The following is a 17,373-nucleotide window of genomic DNA, read 5'->3' on the forward strand; positions in this document are numbered from 1 at the left end:
TCCCCAGGGACACCTTCGGGACTGGCAGGGCACCCCCAGGGACACCCAGGGGACAGCCAGGGCAACCCAGGGACACCCTGGGCACCCCCAGGGACACCTAGGGGACAGCCAGGGCACCTCAGGGACACCTAGGGGACAGCCAGGGCACCTCAGGGCACCTAGGGGACAGCCAGGGCACCCCAGGGACAGCCAGGGCACCCCCAGGGACACCTAGGGGACAGCCAGGGCACCCCAGGGACAACCAGGGCACCCCCAGGGACGCCTAGGGGACAGCCAGGGCACCCCAGGGACACCTAGGGGACAGCCAGGGCACCTCAGGGCACCTAGGGGACAGCCAGGGCACCCCAGGGACAGCCAGGGCACCCCCAGGGACACCTAGGGGACAGCCAGGGCACCCCCAGGGACACCTACGGGACAGCCAGGGCACTCCAGGGACACCCAGGGCACGCCCAGGGACACCTAGGGGATAGCCAGGGCACCCCCAGGGACAGCCAGGGCACCCCCAGGAACACCTAGGGGACAGGCAGGGCTCCCCCAGGGACACCTAGAGGACAGCCAGGGCCCCCCCAGGGACACCTAGGGGACAGGCAGGGCACCCCAGGGACACCCTGGGCACCCCCAGGGACACTTAGTGGAGCTCAAGTGCCCTCCAGGGACACCTAGGGCACAAGCAGGGCACCCCCAGGGACACCTAGGGGACAGCCAGGGCTCCCCAAGGAGAGCCAGGGCGCCGACAGGGACACCTAAGGGACAGCCAGGGTAACCCCAGGGACACCTAGGGGACAGCCTGGGCACCCCCAGGGACATCCAGGGCACCCCAGGGACAGCCAGGGCACCCCCAGAGACACCTAGGGGACAACCAGGGCACCCCCAGGGACACCAAGGGGACAGCCAGGGCACACCCAGGGACACCTAACGGACAGGCAGGGCACCCCAGGGACACCCAGGGCACCCCCAGTGACAGCTAGGGGACAGCCTGGGCACCTTAGGGACACCTAGGGGATAGCCAGGGCACCCCAGGGACACCCAGGGCACCCTCAGGGACACCTAGGGGACAGCCAGGGCACCTCCAGGGACACCTCGGGGACAGCCAGGGCACCTCGAGGGACACCTAAGTCACAGCCAGGGCACCATCAGGGACACCCTGGGCACCCCCAGGGAAAACAAGGGGACAGGCAGGGCACCCCCAGGGACAAATAGGGGACAGCCAGGGCACCCCAGGGACAGCCAGGGCACCCCCAGTGACACCAAGAGGACAGACAGGGCACCCCAGGGAATGGCAGGGCACCCCCAGGGACACCAAGGGGACCGCCAGGCCACCCCCAGGGACACCAAGGAGACAGACAGGGCACCCCCAGGGACACCTAGGGGACAGCCAGGGAACCCCCAGGGACACCTAGGGGACGGGCAAGGACACCCCAGGCAACCTAGTGGACAGCCAGGGCACCCTCAGGGTCAGCCAGGGAACCCCCAGGGACACCAAAGGGAACAGCCAGGGCACCGCCAGGGACAGCTAGGGGACAGCCAGGGCGCCCCGAGGGACAGTCAGGGCACCTCCAGTGTCACCTAAGGGACAGGTAGGGCACCCCCAGGGACACCTAGGGACAGTCAGGGCACTCCCAGGGACTCCTAGGTAAAAGCCATGGCGCCCTCAGGGACACCGAGGGACAGGCAGGGTACCCCTCGGGACACCTAAGTGTCATCCAGGGCGCCCCCAGGGACACCTAGGGGACAGGAGGGACACCCAGGGTACAGCAAGGGCACCCCCAGGGAAACCCAGGGGTCAGCCAGGGCACCCCCAAGGACAGCTCGGGGACAGCATGGGCACACCAGGGACACTTTGGGGACAGGCAGGGGACACCCAGGACACCTAGGGGACAGCCAGGGCACCCCAGCGACACCTAGGGGACAGCCAGGGCACCCCCAGAGACACCTCGGGGACAGCCAGGGCACCCCCAGGGACACCTAGGGGACAGCCATGGAGCCCCGAGGGACAGCCAGGGTACCCCCAGGGTCACCTAAGGGACAGCCTGGGTACTCCCAGGGACACCTAGGGGATAGCCAGGGCACCCCAGGGACAGCCAGGGGACCCCCAGGGATACGTAAAGCACAGCCAAGGCACCCCCAGGACCACCTAAGGGACAGCCAGGGCCCCCTCAGCGCCAGCCAGGGCATTCCCAGGTACCTAGGGGACAGCCAGGGCATCCCCAGGGACAGCCACGTCACCCCCAGGGACACTGAGGGAACGGCCAGGGCACCCCAGCGACAGTCAGGGCACCCCCAGGGACACCGAGGGGACAGCCTTGGCACCCCCAGGGACACCAAAGGGACAGCAAGGGCACCCCAGGGACACCCAGGTTTCACGATCCGCTCACACAAGCGGGGTTCGTGATGGTTCGTTTTAGGGATCTCAGAGCACAAAAGACACAGCGGGGGACAAACTCAGTTTACTCAATCACAAATGCATCTTTATTTAGTGCCAACAAATGCGATAGTAGGGAGAGAAAAAGAGAATAGTTAGAAAAACAGAAAAGAGGGGAAGGGGCTTATAGCTACCAACATGGAGGGTTGAGTCCTCGAGGCTTTTGAAGAGGCCTATAGACGCGAGTTTCTCCAGTGGGGTGATCACAAAAGTGAGCGGGGGTCTCCAAGGTTTTTATAGTCCTCTCCGAAGCGACAGGCAGTTGGCCAAACAGGTGGGGGAAATCATTGCTGTGTGTTCATTTAGAGAACCCAGAACAAGTCGGTCGTCAGCAGGTACAGCGTCAACCAGTACAGTGTCAGCAGGCACAGTCACTTCACCGTGACTTGCCCATTGTTTCTGCTCAGATTCTGATGTTCCGATATGGGTGCTGGGTTTTTCCATCGAACACACCTGCAGGCAGCACTTGGCCACCATCCCACCTCAGCCAGGCCAGAACTCCTGTACTGAGATTTTAAAGTCCCTTTTAGGGGTTTCAGTCTCTGTCCTTGACCGTGGTCGTGAGGCAGATGAGGGATCTTCGGACCGTCTCTTACACCAGGGCACCCCCAGGGACACCTAAGGGACAGCCAGGGCACCCCCAGGGAATCCTTAGGGACAGCCAGGGCACTCCAGGGGACACCGAGGGGACAGCCAGGGCACCCCCAGGGACACCTAAGGGACAGCCAGGGCACCCCAGGGACACCTAGGGGACAGCAAGGGCGCCCCCAGGGACACCTAAGGGACAGCCAGGGCACCCTCAGGGACACCTAGGGGACAGGCAGGGCACCCCAGGGACAGTCAGGGCACCCCCAGGGACACCGAGGGGACAGCCTGGGCAACCCCAGGGACACCGAAGGGAGAGCAACGGCACCCCAGGGACACCCAGGGCACCCCCAGGGACACCTAGGCGACAGCCAGGGCCCCCTCAGGGACACCTAAGGGACTGCCAGGGCACTCCCAGGGACACCTAGGGGACAGCCAGGGCCCCCTCAGGGACAGCCAGGGCACCCACAGAGACACCTAAGGGACAGCCAGGGCACTCCCAGGGACAGGCAGGTCACCCCCAGGGACACCTAAGAGACAGCCAGGGCACCCCCAGGTACACCTAGGGGACAGCCAGGGCACTCCCAGGGACACCTAAGGGACAGCCAGAGGACTCCCAGGGGCACCTAAGGGCTTGCCAGGGCACCCTAGGGACAGAGAGGGCACCCCCAGGGACATCTAGGGGACAGCCAGGGCACCCTGAAAAACACCTAGGGGACAGCCAGGGTACCCCCAGGGAATCCTATCAGACAGCCAGGGCACTCTCAGTGACACCTAGGGGACAGCCAGGGCACCACCAGGGACACCTACGGCACAGCCAGGGCACCCCAGGGACAGCCAGGGCACCCCCAGGGACACCAAAGGGAATGCCAGGGCACCGCCAGGGACACCTAGGGGACAGCCAGGGCACCCCCAGGGAATCCTAAGGGACAGCCAGGGCACTCCAGGGGACACCGAGGGGACAGCCAGGGCGCCCCTGGGATACCTAGGGGAAAGCGAAGGCCTCCTCAGGGCTCTCCCAGGGACAGGCAGGGCACCCCCAGGGACACCTAGGGGACAGCGGGGGCACCCCCAGGGACACCTAAGGGACAGCCAGGGAACCCCCAGGGACAGGCAGGGCACCCCCAGGGACACCTAAGAGACAGCAAGGGCACCCCAAGGACACACAGGGCACCCCCAGGGACACCTAGGGGACAGCCAGGGCATCCCCAGGGACAACAAAGGGACAGCCAGGGAACCCCAGGAACACCTAGGGGACAGCCAGGGCACCCCCAGGGACACCTAAGGGACAGCCAGGGCATCCCCAGGGACACCTAGGGGACAGTGCCCTGCTGTTTTCTGCAAGTTCACCTCCTTATTCCAGCAAGGGAGATCAGTGGATGAACATGCTTTGTAAGCTGGTCCAGTCTATCAAAGGAGCTAGAAAACAGTTCTTTTCTCCAAGGAAAAGGTTCTGGTCAGAGCTGCATGTTTTCTTCAAGGAATTTCAGGTGCCGAGCCTTTGCACTGTAAGTCACGTACTTGTCTCTCATGTGCTCCCGCAGCTGCAGCTGTTGGAACACACCCAGAACAAAACCCACAACATTTACTGGCATTGAAAAAAAGCAGAAGCTACCAAAATATTGACAAAAAAATAACCAAAGCACTCAGCTGAAAGAAGCATGTGAAGCTTGGCAATGCAGATGAGAGAGACGAAAAATGAACACTGTTGTTGTCTAAAAGTAAGAGACTTTCAAATCCCACCCAAAAATTTAAAATATAAGATCTTCACAGGTTACAAATGAAATATTGCCTGGGTCAGTGTAACCTAGTTTGGAATCAAAGGAACTCGAGGTATTCCTCATTCACCTCTGTGGGGGATTGATGTTAAATGATCTTATTTTGGATATAAGGGGCATAAGGCAAGTAATGTGAAGGCAAAAATTTGAGAAACAGAAGGAATTATTACTGGAGATACAGCACAGAGTGAAATTATTTGCATCCCTCACACCTTCCCCAAACTCAGGGACCATGGTATAATTCTAAAGCTCTGATAGTTTTTGAAGAAGTTGCAGTTGAACATAGTCTACATCTAGAATCAAACTTAAGAGTGAAAATTACTATATACTTAAGGTCCTTGCCTGCCCATGGCTACATAAAGACTTTCTGGAATCAAGTTTACCCTGTCTCAATAGGGTAAAGACCCTGCTCATTTATCTGGGTTTATAAAGAAATTAAACCATTTTATGATGAACCACTCTTTTCACTTCATCAACCTCTCACCTCTCTTTTCGCTTCATCATTTTCATCCATGATTCTGTACACCTTCTCAAGAAGTTTCACTCCCAATCCTTGCACCACATCAGATCTCAGGATTTCAACCATTCTCCTAATCTTGTAAGGGACCAATAACATATCTATTAAAAATAAAATACAATCAAAAAATTAGTGCAGTAGTATTTATTTTCAGTGCAGACAATTTTCATATTCTGCAGAGGAATATGGGATGACTCAAAGTATTTACACAGAATCCCAGAGCAACAGACCTGAAGGAATCTCCTCCATTTTTAATTCCTCTGATTCATCAGGTGATTTTCCATGCAAAATCAAAGTATCTCGATATTTTCTGTGAAGTTTAAACTCTGGGACAGGGGTCGAGGTTACACAGCACTCAGAGTTCTCCTTGGAGTCCATTTTCAGTGTCCACGTCATCAGCTGCACCAAGTCATTCATTTCATTCACATTGTTTTTCCTGGGAGAGAAGGAAGAAATAATTCAGTCATCATCACAATGCAACTTCTATCCTGCACTCCATGGGCTTTCCATGAGTTTATTGAGGTCCTAGTAAGTATTCCATGTTGAATTCCTTTTTGTGGTGCAGTTTTATCAATAGCAACATCAGGACTATTTCATTTAACAAAGGCTCAGAGCCCAGTCACTGCAAAACTTCACAATCCTACTGGCTGCTGCCGACTTTGGTAACACAACAAACTGCATCTTTTGAAAGCTGCTTACACTGACAAAAATCAGAGATAAATTCAGCCTCATTTACAGAGGAAAGGAAGCACATTGGCACCTTTTTAACTTGTGCTTTTAATGCATCCAGACAGTAGATGTCCTTTGGTGCTGGAAGATTGGTTTCCTGGAAAGCTACAGTTCACAAAACCAGAAGAACACAATCAGAAAGCTCAGCCTGGGGAGCGTATTGTCACAGAAAGACAATAATTCAATGGGGCTGTTTTCCTCTACGGATCACGTACTTCTTCAGTCACCCACTTTGCAGAGATTAAGTGTGAAAGCCTTTTTTTCCCACTCCAAGTCAAGGTCCAGTATAGCAATGAAAACTCTTGCACAGTATTAAACAAAATCCTTACTTCTCTTTGGAATCACCATCAGACTTGTCTGTAGAGCTTGTGGAAGAGCTTAGCTCATCATCAGACAGGCAATGGGCTTCTCTCTTTCTCTAAGGGAAGAGGGCATCAATAACAAAAATTCTAATAGCTGAAAGTAATTCAACAATGTGGCACAAATTACTGTTCCTACATGGAGGAAATACTTTTGACAAAGTTTACCTGAGAAATACTGGGATCTGATGAGGACTGAGGAGCTTTAACACAATTTTCCACAAGTGGCTTCACTTCAACTACTGCACTATTTAATGACTGTCTCGCTGGAACCACTGGAAGGATGACATTTTGACAATATTTACAACTAAGCTGTGTGTGTTCTGAATTATTCATGCTCATGCAAGAAAAAAATCTATCACCTATCAGAAGACAGGCAGGGAAGTAGGTATTTTGCTAACAGAAAACATTGAAACTTCTGTCTGAAAGTGAATATTCTATATTTCATGTACATTTCAAAGACAGGTTGTCAACACAGAACACAATTGAACTTAACTAAAAAGCAGAAAAATACAGACATGTTAACAGAACTTTTTATTTAACAAAGAACTACCCCCTTAGTACGCCATTCTGAAGATGGCAGTGAAGAACAGACAAGTTATCATTTCTTCTCAAAGAAGTTATTAGCCTACTTACACATAAACTGTTAACATGTGAACATAAAAATTACCAGAGGGAAGCATCTCCCGAGACTGTTTCAGCCTCCTTCGTTCTCTTGCTGACAAGGGCCGCTCCTTCAAAGGAAGTTAAATTGATATTAACTTGCAATCACCATTATGCCTTATGTTTTGTCATCACCTATTAAGCAAAAAAATCCTTTTCAATTGATATGGGAGAGGGAGCTATTATTTAATGCTTAATTATTTATTACAAAAGTGTCTTCAGTGCGACCAATCTGAACTCTAGAAAATGGGCTCCTGACCTCCAAGGCTCAGCAAGGCTCATCCCACACTGAGGCAGGAAGCTACTACATGTTTCTTTACTCACTGTGCACACCCTCAGGGAACAAACTGCTCAGAAGGAATGAGACAAAAACAAACAGGCACAGCTTCCATCACTAACCTTTGGAATGGCTGCTTGGCTGGGTTTGGCACTCTCTGCAGGCTCAGGGTGCTCTGCACTCGTCTGGGCTGTCTTTGGCGTCTCATCAGAAGGAAGAGGCAGAGGCCGAGGAGAAACTGCTCTGAACTTGACAGAGAAGCGAGCAATATATTTTTTTTCTATTATTAAAAGTTTAAGTACTCTGCAATCTAGAAGACATTTCTGCATGGTAAAGCTGGATACCAGAGATTTTGAATCCTGTTGTAACCTCTTCACATCTCCCAGCTTGATCTTCCCTCTCCACATTTCTGCTTGAATCCATTTCCTTTCTTTCCATCCCTACATCTTATCCCCCTCTTCCCAGACTATTTTTCAGCCAAGGCCTTTGCAACAACTGTCCCCACTCCCAAACAGCAAAACCCAAAGAGAAAACCAGGTTATCAATCACCAGTCATGCTCTTCTCTAGCCTTGTGCCTTTCCCCAAAGAAACCTCCCTGCTCAGTGTGGAAGAACTGACACGAGCTCTATCCTGTGTGCATGCCAAGATTGTCTTCCTACAGTTTGCACTCAGAAGCTCAGGGCAGCCATTACATATCTGTTCTAAAGCGCTACTAAGCCACTACCCACCACAGGTGGTCTTATCCACAAAGGCACTGACTTGTAGTCACAAACAGTGAGAAGTCCTGATGGAATTTCCTAGGAAACACTGCAACCCAGTAACAGCACAGCTCATCTGGCACATCCATCTCATCCCTGGGATTTTCAAAGATTTACTCAGGCTGGTTCTAACAGTCACCTTCAGTGAACTGCATTTGTCACCACTGAATTTATACAGACACATGAAACAAGAACGGCATTAAAACACCCACCCTTTTTTAGAAAATAGGTCCCACGTTTAAAGAGGAAAAACACAGGAGTCTTAAAGGAAAGAGAAGTATTTTTCAAGTACCTGCACCTTCTCTGAGCAGCCTTCAGCAAGCTCTCTCTGCTGCTGCTGCCGTGAGAGAGCGGGTTCACTGACAGAGCTGTGAGGCTGCACGTGGAAGGTCATTCTCTGAGCATCTCCTGAAGCTCCATGACTGACATCATCCTAGTAAGTAAAAGCATTTTTTAAAAAATGCAGACCTGTCATTTCCAGATTTACACAAACACACTTAAAAAAGAAAATCAAGACAGGCCGCTTTACTATTTGGACTGCAACTACCTTAACATAGCGCTGGTACAACCACAATAAATTCTTACTTGAGAGATAAAATACCTGCTGTACCAGCATTTTTAGCTACTAAACCTTCAAAGAAGGACACTTACTTGAATTACAACAGGAACAAAGGGTGCCAGCAGCTTTTCAGTAGAATTCAGGCTCTACAACAAATATTGATTTCTCATTAAAAATCTCATGGTAGACCAAAATGCAGTGAGAGGCCAATCATGGCCAATTAGCCCCCCATCCAAATGAACGTTATTCAGGCCTATTTACAACACAGAACAAAAGTTACAAAACTATACTTACCCTCTCTGTTCTCAGCTGGAAAACCAATTTTTTTCCCCTGTAAAACCAGAAATGCCAATCATCTAGATAAATGCAATCCCAAAACTACTTCACCGTATTGCCTTTGCAAATCTGAACCCAAGGCTCTTAACCACCTAAGAATCTCAATAACTGCATCAGCAACGTCCTACTTTGACAGAAGAACATGTGCAGCAGCTCTCTAAATTGTAAGAGCTGGCCACTGGTTAAATCTACTTTAAATAAGCATCAATGCATTACCAGGTCAGTTTGGTTTTGGTCTTCTGATACAGGCTGCAGGAGTTTCAAAGTGTCGTCATCATCTTCTACAGAATCAATAGAAGATGGCTTAGACTCAACACTTTCAGCTTTAAAAGCCTGTTTTGCTCTTTGCTGTTGTCCATCTTCCTTATTTGGTGGGTTATTAGATGTTATTTTAGCATGGCCTGGAACATGTAAATGCTTTGCTTTATTATTCTTTGCAATACTCTCACTGCCACACTTCTCACTTCCACAGTTCATCCTTTCACACAGGGAGACATCAATGTTCACTCTGCTGACTGTAGCTATGGAGTCTCCCAAGCTGTTCAGATCAGTTTTGCTTGGTTTTCTTTCCAACTCAACAGCTGGTTTCTCCAAGGGACAAAATTTGGTGCCTTTACATTTGCTGATGCAATCTTCTGCATCCTAGGATCAAAAGAAAAACAAAAAAAAGTCATTGTCTTTTGGGTTTTCCACACATATGAAAGAATTGTCTCTAAGCACCTAAGGAAAATCAAGAACATACCAGAGCACATAAACTGAAAGGAAATTATGATCAGTAACAGATTAGGAGCCTCAAAAAAATCAAAATCCACATTTTTAAAGAGATACAGATTTGCAAATGACCTATTTCAGGTATTGATTTATACACATGGAGTACACCTACTCTTCACCAGGACGATGAAAGAAAAGCTCTACTCCCTTGGCTCTTCCTTAAAGGAGGAACAAGCACCAAGAGTTTTTAGGATGTGCTCCACCACATATATTCAGTATTTCAACATTGAAAGCTCTAACCCAGAACAGCAGACTTATTACAGAAAACAAAAAACATGCACAAGATTAACCATTACAAAAGGTTTGTTCTAACCACTGGAAAGAATTTTAACAATAAACAATTTTGGTTGCGACTATATGTTTTTGATTGGAAAAAACTATTACCACTTGTCATGAAAAATTATTTGACCCCAAATACTCCAGGAGTAGCTCACATAAAACCAGGTTTTGTTTAGTTACCATCTTACAGATCTTGCAATTAGCTTCACTGATCCACAAGTGTTTAATTACTTCCACTCTTACCTAAAAACAACTCCTTCCCTAATATGAATATTATACATTGCTGGAATTCACATCTAATATTCTCAGGCATGTTCAAGGCACTTCTTATAAAACTGAGTTTTTAATAGAGAAAAAGCATGAGGGGTTTGGGTTTTGTTGGATTTTTTTTTAAGGTGAAAACCCCCATATCTTACCACTTTGTATTTTCTCGCTTGCTCAGAGGAGTGGTTTTGGTGTGTAACACTCCTGCTGTGAGATTCATTCTTTGCTGAGACGACAGAGCAAGGGTCCTCAGGTTTAGAATTCATTGTTTTCTTATGATTTCTAGCAGCTTTCCTGTAAAAAAAAAAAAAAAGAAAGTTGCTCATTCAATCACCATCAACAAGGTTTTAAGATATTTCTTTTGACTATACTAATTAAAAAAAAAAATCCACTGCACTAAAGAGCTTTCATACAAAGAGTATCAGATACTGGAATTTTTCAACAGACTGTGCACAACAACCTCATTTTCAGTTCTAGGAAAGGAGCTTAAAAACATGATTCAGACTCTGCCAGCAATACACACTTGTTCTGCAGAGCTCCAAGGTCAGTTCTGTCTGGAAGCAGTAAAACAACCGACTAAACCCGATAAAGAAAAATAATTATATCATTGTATATCAAAAGGCACTTGGTTTTTCAACTCCCAGATGATAAATGGCCTCAAAAACCATACAGAAAGCTGTTTTCTACCAAGCCTGCATTGCTAAGTACTACAGCTTTATTCTGCATTTGCAGAAGAAATTTTTTCCACTCTAATTCCTTCATATTTCTCAAAGAATTCAAAGAAACTCACGTTCATATGCTTTGTAGCTGCACATAACTTACTTCCTGCTACAAAACCCAGGAAAAGTTTTAAAAAACAGATGACAGTAACATGAATCAAAAGAAAATGTCTTACGCCTTTGTGGCTTCCAAAAACAAAGAAATCTGTTGTTTGATATACGGCTGTCGCAGGATGCTTTTCACACTGGGTCTTTCCTCAGGTTTTTTACTCAGCATAGTTTGTATTATTTCTACCAGCTGTGGGCTGTAATCCTTTGGCATGGGTGGCAGCTGTGAAAGGAAAGGGACACCTGATAATATTTAATATATTCATCAGCAGGAGCTACTGCTAGAATGTTTATTTGTGACCATTATGGTCAGCTACATAAAAAACGTGTATAAATCCATACAAACTTCATTATATGCCAAAGCAAGAAGACACTTAAATAAGCTAATCTAACACAACAGGAAAATGGCATCACAGTAATTTAATTTTTATGCAATGTTAATGCAAAGTCAGAAGCAACTTAAGAAAGTCATCTTAAAATTTTGAAAGTGAATCAGTATATTCATTACATGATGAGATAATGAGAAACTCTAGCCATATCTACAAAGGAGTAGCTCCCTTGGTCTGGTATCACATCATCCACCACCACAAAACAACAGTTTTACATATGATGGAGTTATGTTACATGCAAGTATTTTTAACTCCATGCAGTATTTCTGATTAGAAAAGATAATCTCCATTTCTAGATAGAAATGCAAGCACATATAGAAAATTCCAGGAGTTTTTACCTTCCCTTCAATAATTCGATAAGCCAGGGAGTTCATGTCCTTGGCATTGAAGGCGTGTTTCAGTGTCGCCATCTCATAAACACAGCAGCCCAAGGCCCAAACATCAGACTGAAAAAAGGGCAAGAGAAAATGTTCGGGAACTTCTTGTAAGTTGTACAAGTTTTATCTATTTACCTGCTTTCAAAGAAGCCCTTAATGGCACTGAGCTAATTAAGCCCAAATTCCATTGCAAACTTTTGGCTTCAGTCTCACTCTTCTATTTTTAATTTTGATCAAGTGAACTATTTTCTTACAAATATCCCCAAGTTTTTTCCAAAAGGAAGTGTAGAAATCAGCTGTTTTTAGGGGGAGAGTTGCTTGTTTCCTTTTTTAGTACAATATCAGTCCTAAATGAAGATGAAAATCTTCATTTTTCATTGGAAGAAGTTTCCCCTCAGCTCCTGTTCATTGCACTCATATTTATTTAGTGTGTGGTTTACAGCAAGAGCTGAACAGGAGCACATGTTTGCTTTACTCTGTCATATTTTAAATTCACAGTAACACTGCTTATTCCTCTCATTAAAATTTCCTTTCCCTTTTCTTTTCTTTTTTTTTTTTTTTTTTTGCTTTTTAATGCTGCTGTTATTTCTAATACAAGTTTTGAGTGTAAAACTTCCTGTCTGGCATATAATAAATTCAGAAAGTGCATCTCTCTAACACAGACTGATATTTCTGTTCCCATTCTCTATCACTCCAGCTGTGAGAGGTACAGGCAGCCTGCTGAACACCTTGGCTGTGATAACTCAGCACATGCTATGAATTCCTAAACACAGTTCCAGAAACAAACATTCCTAGAAATCTCTCTCCTGGTTTTTTTTTTTGTTTGTTTGGTCTTCTTTGGGAAGATTAAAAGGACTTGGAAAGCAACAAGAAACCAAAATCCACAGATAAGATTGCAATGACCTCAGACAAATAAAATAATGCTCCTAAGAAAAAGAGAAATGACATTTTCATACTGTACCTTGTAGTTGTAGGGTTTGTTAGAGAAGAGTTCAGGGCTCATGTAGTACGGGGTGCCTATGAGGGTGCTGGCCATGTCATACTGGTTTTCCAGCACTCTGGCTATTCCCAGGTCTCCCACTTTGATTATATTTGTTCTTGTCAGGAAAATATTCTGAGTTTTAAGATCTCTGTGCAGAATGTGCTTTTCATGTAAATACTAGGGTGGAAAAAAATCATATAAATAAGGTTAATTAACTCCTAATTGGTTCTTTTAAATTGAAAAGTAAAATCTCATTACACAAGTCAAAGAAAGAAAACATAAAAGCAGAACACATAAATCACTCTCAAGGTCAGGAGTGCCCTGCTAAGACAGTATTGGTGCAATAACATTAAAAGTGACTGATACAGGCAGGGGCCAAAAACTTGGCACCACTTAAACCAAATCTCCCTGCGTGGCTCTTTTTAATCAGCAGAAAAGAGGAAATAAAAATGTAAAGTTTAGACTGTTACTCACTTTCTGCTGCTTTCATTTCTTCACAATCTTAGTACAAAAAAAGTTCAGAGGAAATTACAACGTGAGCTTTGTGTAAACAGGGAAGAAAATTAGTCATAATAAACAACAGGCAGTACCCATAATTAGTGTGTTTTTGACTATAACAACCAACTTTAAAATAGAATTTTCTATCCAATTTCTTGTTCTTTAATGTTAACATCTGTATCTTGTCTTTATTGCTATAACTATTACCTTTAAATTTGAAAACCTCCAATTAGAAATTTAAAAGAGTAAGATAAGGCTTAATAGAAAAGATGCATTAGAAGTCTACATTTACCATTAAAAACAGCAAAAAAAAGACTGAACACAAAATGCTTCTGAAATAACATGCTTTTTTTTCCAAAAAAACCCTACATTTTGTAAATTGAATGTAAACTTTCAAACCAGAGAAGCATTTCAGACAAGAGTTGCAAATGCTGCAAAGGTAACCACTGTCTACTGTGCTACAACATGTGGACATAAAATATGTCAGCAATTTCTTATTTTAAATAGTTGATTTTACTGCAATGATCCATTTTTAATGTACTAATATCCACTGTATTTAGCTGCTAACCTAGCCAAACAGGCACCCAAAGGCTGTAGCTTAGCTGGAATTTTTAAGTACATAAAAAGGCAAATTAAGTTTATAGGTGAAGGTGACAAAATTACACTTCATTGTACCTGAAGTGCCATGGCAATCTGGACAAACCACTCCACCACCTGATTCTCAGGCAAGAGTTGTCCCTTCTGCTCCTTGAGTTTGTGGTAGAGGTCTCCTCCCTCGCAGAAGCCCATCACAATGTAGAGGTGGCCATCGTCCCCCTGCCAGGACTCTCTGTAGGTGACAATGTTGGGGTGTCTCAGCTGGGACAGGAGCTGGGCCTCTTGCTCTGCTGCTCTCCTCTCACAGCTGGAAGCACTTCTAAGGTTTAACTTTTTGATGACATACTGCAAAAGAACAAGGCCAGGTGTATGGTGAGAGATGAAAGTTAACTCTGCAGAAGCCCTAGGAAATTCCCCAGACCTAAAGGAAATGCAGTATTTGAAATCTGCACTCATTATTCGACATGGAGGCTGCAGCTTGGCTGAAAGTTATGCACAATTTCTTTTCTACCCTTACACCATAAAAATGGAGCAGGTGTGTTCCATTCATCCACCTGAATACAACTCTGCCCAGGAATTTCGTGGTGTTTTCCTTTCTTCAGACTAATGTTCACATTTCTCTTTCTCTCTCTCTCCCCACTCTCCTTTTCAATGTGTGTCTGTTCATCTTTGAAGCCTGAAGGAGCTGTTTGTGCACCACAATACTCTTAGAAAGGCCACATCAATAAAAGTATGTAATCATCTGCAAACAAATTATAAAAGTCATCTGAAAGAGACAAAAGGTCTTGTGCTCATTTCTAAATTTCTTTTATTCTTTATTAAGAGGGGTCAAGAATTTTTCAAAGCTACATACAAAAGTTGTTATCTGATTCCTTAATATATGCCACATTAAATGTAATTCTAAGGAATTTCAGGTTTTAACAAAAGCATTCATGAAGCTGAAGACAAGATGATAAAATACATAAAACATTTTCATCACCCACAACACCAGTATTTAGGTCTGACCTGGGCTTGTCCTGATGAAAATTTTGTAGGACATCACTTCAGGGGCATCAGCTTCTCACAGAACAATCACGTCATGGTTACACTTGAACCTGTTCTTATCAGTGAGGTTTTAAATCAAAACTTTTAAAGTATTTTTACTTGCTGAATTTTGGCTTCCTCAGAGATGGTTCAGTGTCTGCTCTCCAGGCTGTGCCCATTAAATAGCCCAGCACATTTAATTAGTGCTGAGAAGACACCCCTATGTACCAAGGGAACAAATTACCCAGGAAATCCACAGCACCTCGTGACCTTGTGCTTTAGAAGCCTGCTGGATAGAACCTGTGATTATCAGCTTCCAGGAGGAAGATCACAAAGCTAATTGTCTACAGCATCACCTAACTTCAAAATAAAATAGAAATGCTGCAACTACTGTGTTCTATGGGACAAGTCAACTACAAGTCTGTCTTGGGGCACGGAAACCATTTAAGCTTATATCAACATATTTTAGAAACTACACACCAAAATGCAAAAATTAGCATATATTAGCCTTACTTTAAACTTGGCACCGATTATATTTAATTTAATGAGCATGTTTTCCTGGCAAGATTCTCTACTGAAGTCTATTGCAATGCTATTCCGCCATATTTGATACCAATTTGTGTATGAATTCCATTTTGTTTTGTTTTAAACACTTAAAGCTGCTTGACCTCCTCCACAAAAATCCAGCAGTTAACACTAAATATGCTTAAATAAGACACGATTTCTTTCACAGAATATGTGGCACTGTGCCAAAGCCACAACAAAAAATCCTCATCATCCTGCTATAGAAGAAAGTTTGTAAAAGTTGGCAAAAGATAAAACACAGTAAACCACGCCAAATATTTATGATGCAACTACAAAGAGGAAGCAAGGCTCTTCTTGCCAGTGTTAATGAACAGCAGCCTCACAATGAAATCCAAGTGATTCCTGTATCCGAGCAAAACTGACCTCAGTGAACTGCTGACTTTTAGGATGAGGTTGGCAACTCTTTGAGGACATTGGACTGTGTCCGCTGGCCTGGAGGGAACAAGTGCTGCCATCACTGCTACCCGAGCCAGGGGTCACAGGGGTTTGCCTCGGGATTCCAAGCAGGGAATTGCCCTCATCCGGGAAGGACACACCTGATCCCTGCTGGGAACAAACCTTCTCCCACCATCTCCCGTGAAACCCCGGGCACAGGGCTCACACAGGAGGCTCCTGTGGCGCTGCTCTCTGCGTGTTCTCCATCCCCATCTCTCTCACATTCCCTGTCAAACACCTCTGCTTTGGCCACACTAGACAGATTATTTCAGTTTTCCAACAAAAATGCTTGTGCTTCTATTCTGACACAACCAAAACCTTCCTGGGAAGAGTCTTCTCCACACCTTTAGCAAGAGTTCCCATAGAGAAGGGAAGAGAACAGAAACAGCAGCTCGGGTGGCTGCAGCCACACCCCAACACCTGGTGACGGTCACAGCCCCACGCTGACACCTGGCCGTAGTCGAACCCGCACCCTCACATGATGCCACGTTCCCTGGGGATGCCCAGGGTGGGTCAGGGCCACCAGCCAAAGCCAGGCCACAGCTGGGGGCGGGTCACAGCCGAAAGAGTCGCCGCGGCTCCCCCAGTCCAGCCCGGCCCGGCCCGGCCCGGCCATTCCCCTCACGGCGAGCCGCGCCCGCGGCCCAGCCCCGCGCTACCTGCTTGCGGTCCTGGCGGTGCCGCGCCAGGCTCACCTCCCCGTAGCTGCCCTTGCCCACGGCCCGCAGGAAGCAGTAGGCAGCCAGGGACATCCTCCCGCCTCCGGGCTGGGGCAGCGCCCGCTGCCATAGAGATGCCCGGGGCGGCCACGGCCATGGAGCGCCCGGCGCGCAGCTTTCCGGCGGGGGCGGCGCCGCGGCCGCCATTTTGGAGGCGGGCACGGCCGCCATGTTGAGAGCGGGCAGCGCGGATGAGGGAGGGAGCCCGGCGCGGCCCGGCCCTGGGACAGCGCTGCCCCCTCACGGACCCCGTGAGGCGTGTCCCCGGCCGGCTGCTCCGTGACGCTCCTGTGCTGAGCCCGGCGGAGGCCTGCGACAGGGACGCGCCTTTGCCCCAACACCCCACCTGCCCTGAGCCCCGGCAGGGCGCAGCGGCCCCGCACAGCCATCCCGTCCCTTTGGATGGGATGGAGAAATTGTTAAAAATCTCCAGGCTGGCTAAAAAGGAGCTCCTGGAGCTCTCCCGTGACTGAGCACCTCATAACACTGACTACAGGAAAACCAAAAAATAAAATGTTTTGTTATCACTGAGCGCGTAACCCCCAGTCCTCGAAGTCTGTCTTTCTTTAACGGGTGAAATGAACCAACTGAGAGGTTTAAGAGAGCGTTAACGCTGTCAGGGTAACAAACACAGAAAAATGGC

At 47.2% G+C, this 17,373-nt stretch overlaps 1 protein-coding gene across 3 annotated transcripts; it reads right to left on the reverse strand.

Annotated features, from left to right (window-relative positions):
- Nucleotides 1–2,446: 2,446 nt before the first annotated feature.
- NEK4 (NIMA related kinase 4) lies at nucleotides 2,447–16,823 on the reverse strand. Of its 3 annotated transcripts, XR_010722906.1 has the most exons (17): nucleotides 16,671–16,823; nucleotides 14,047–14,313; nucleotides 12,853–13,050; nucleotides 11,853–11,960; nucleotides 11,194–11,348; nucleotides 10,451–10,592; nucleotides 9,201–9,626; nucleotides 8,741–8,794; nucleotides 8,382–8,522; nucleotides 7,453–7,578; nucleotides 7,061–7,124; nucleotides 6,559–6,665; nucleotides 6,361–6,449; nucleotides 5,533–5,738; nucleotides 5,270–5,403; nucleotides 4,358–4,557; nucleotides 2,447–3,040 (listed from the first exon to the last, which is right to left on the reverse strand). XR_010722906.1 is itself a non-coding variant. In XM_066195436.1 (16 exons), the coding sequence occupies exons 1-16, from the start codon at nucleotides 16,761–16,763 to the stop codon at nucleotides 4,465–4,467; spliced, it is 2,367 nt and encodes a 788-aa protein (XP_066051533.1). In that variant the 5' UTR covers nucleotides 16,764–16,823; the 3' UTR covers nucleotides 3,486–4,464. The 3 variants fall into 3 exon arrangements, 2 of the variants coding, with proteins under 2 accessions (XP_066051533.1, XP_066051532.1); XM_066195436.1 differs by lacking the exon at nucleotides 2,447–3,040 and having other exon boundaries at nucleotides 3,486–4,557; nucleotides 16,707–16,823; XM_066195435.1 differs by lacking the exon at nucleotides 2,447–3,040 and having other exon boundaries at nucleotides 3,486–4,557.
- Nucleotides 16,824–17,373: the final 550 nt, after the last annotated feature.

The sequence above is a fragment of the Chamaea fasciata genome, unplaced genomic scaffold (assembly GCF_029207755.1).
Source record: "Chamaea fasciata isolate MVZ Bird 193981 ecotype frontalis unplaced genomic scaffold, bChaFas1.0.hap1 SCAF_13, whole genome shotgun sequence".
NCBI classification, from domain to species: Eukaryota; Metazoa; Chordata; class Aves; order Passeriformes; family Sylviidae; genus Chamaea; species Chamaea fasciata.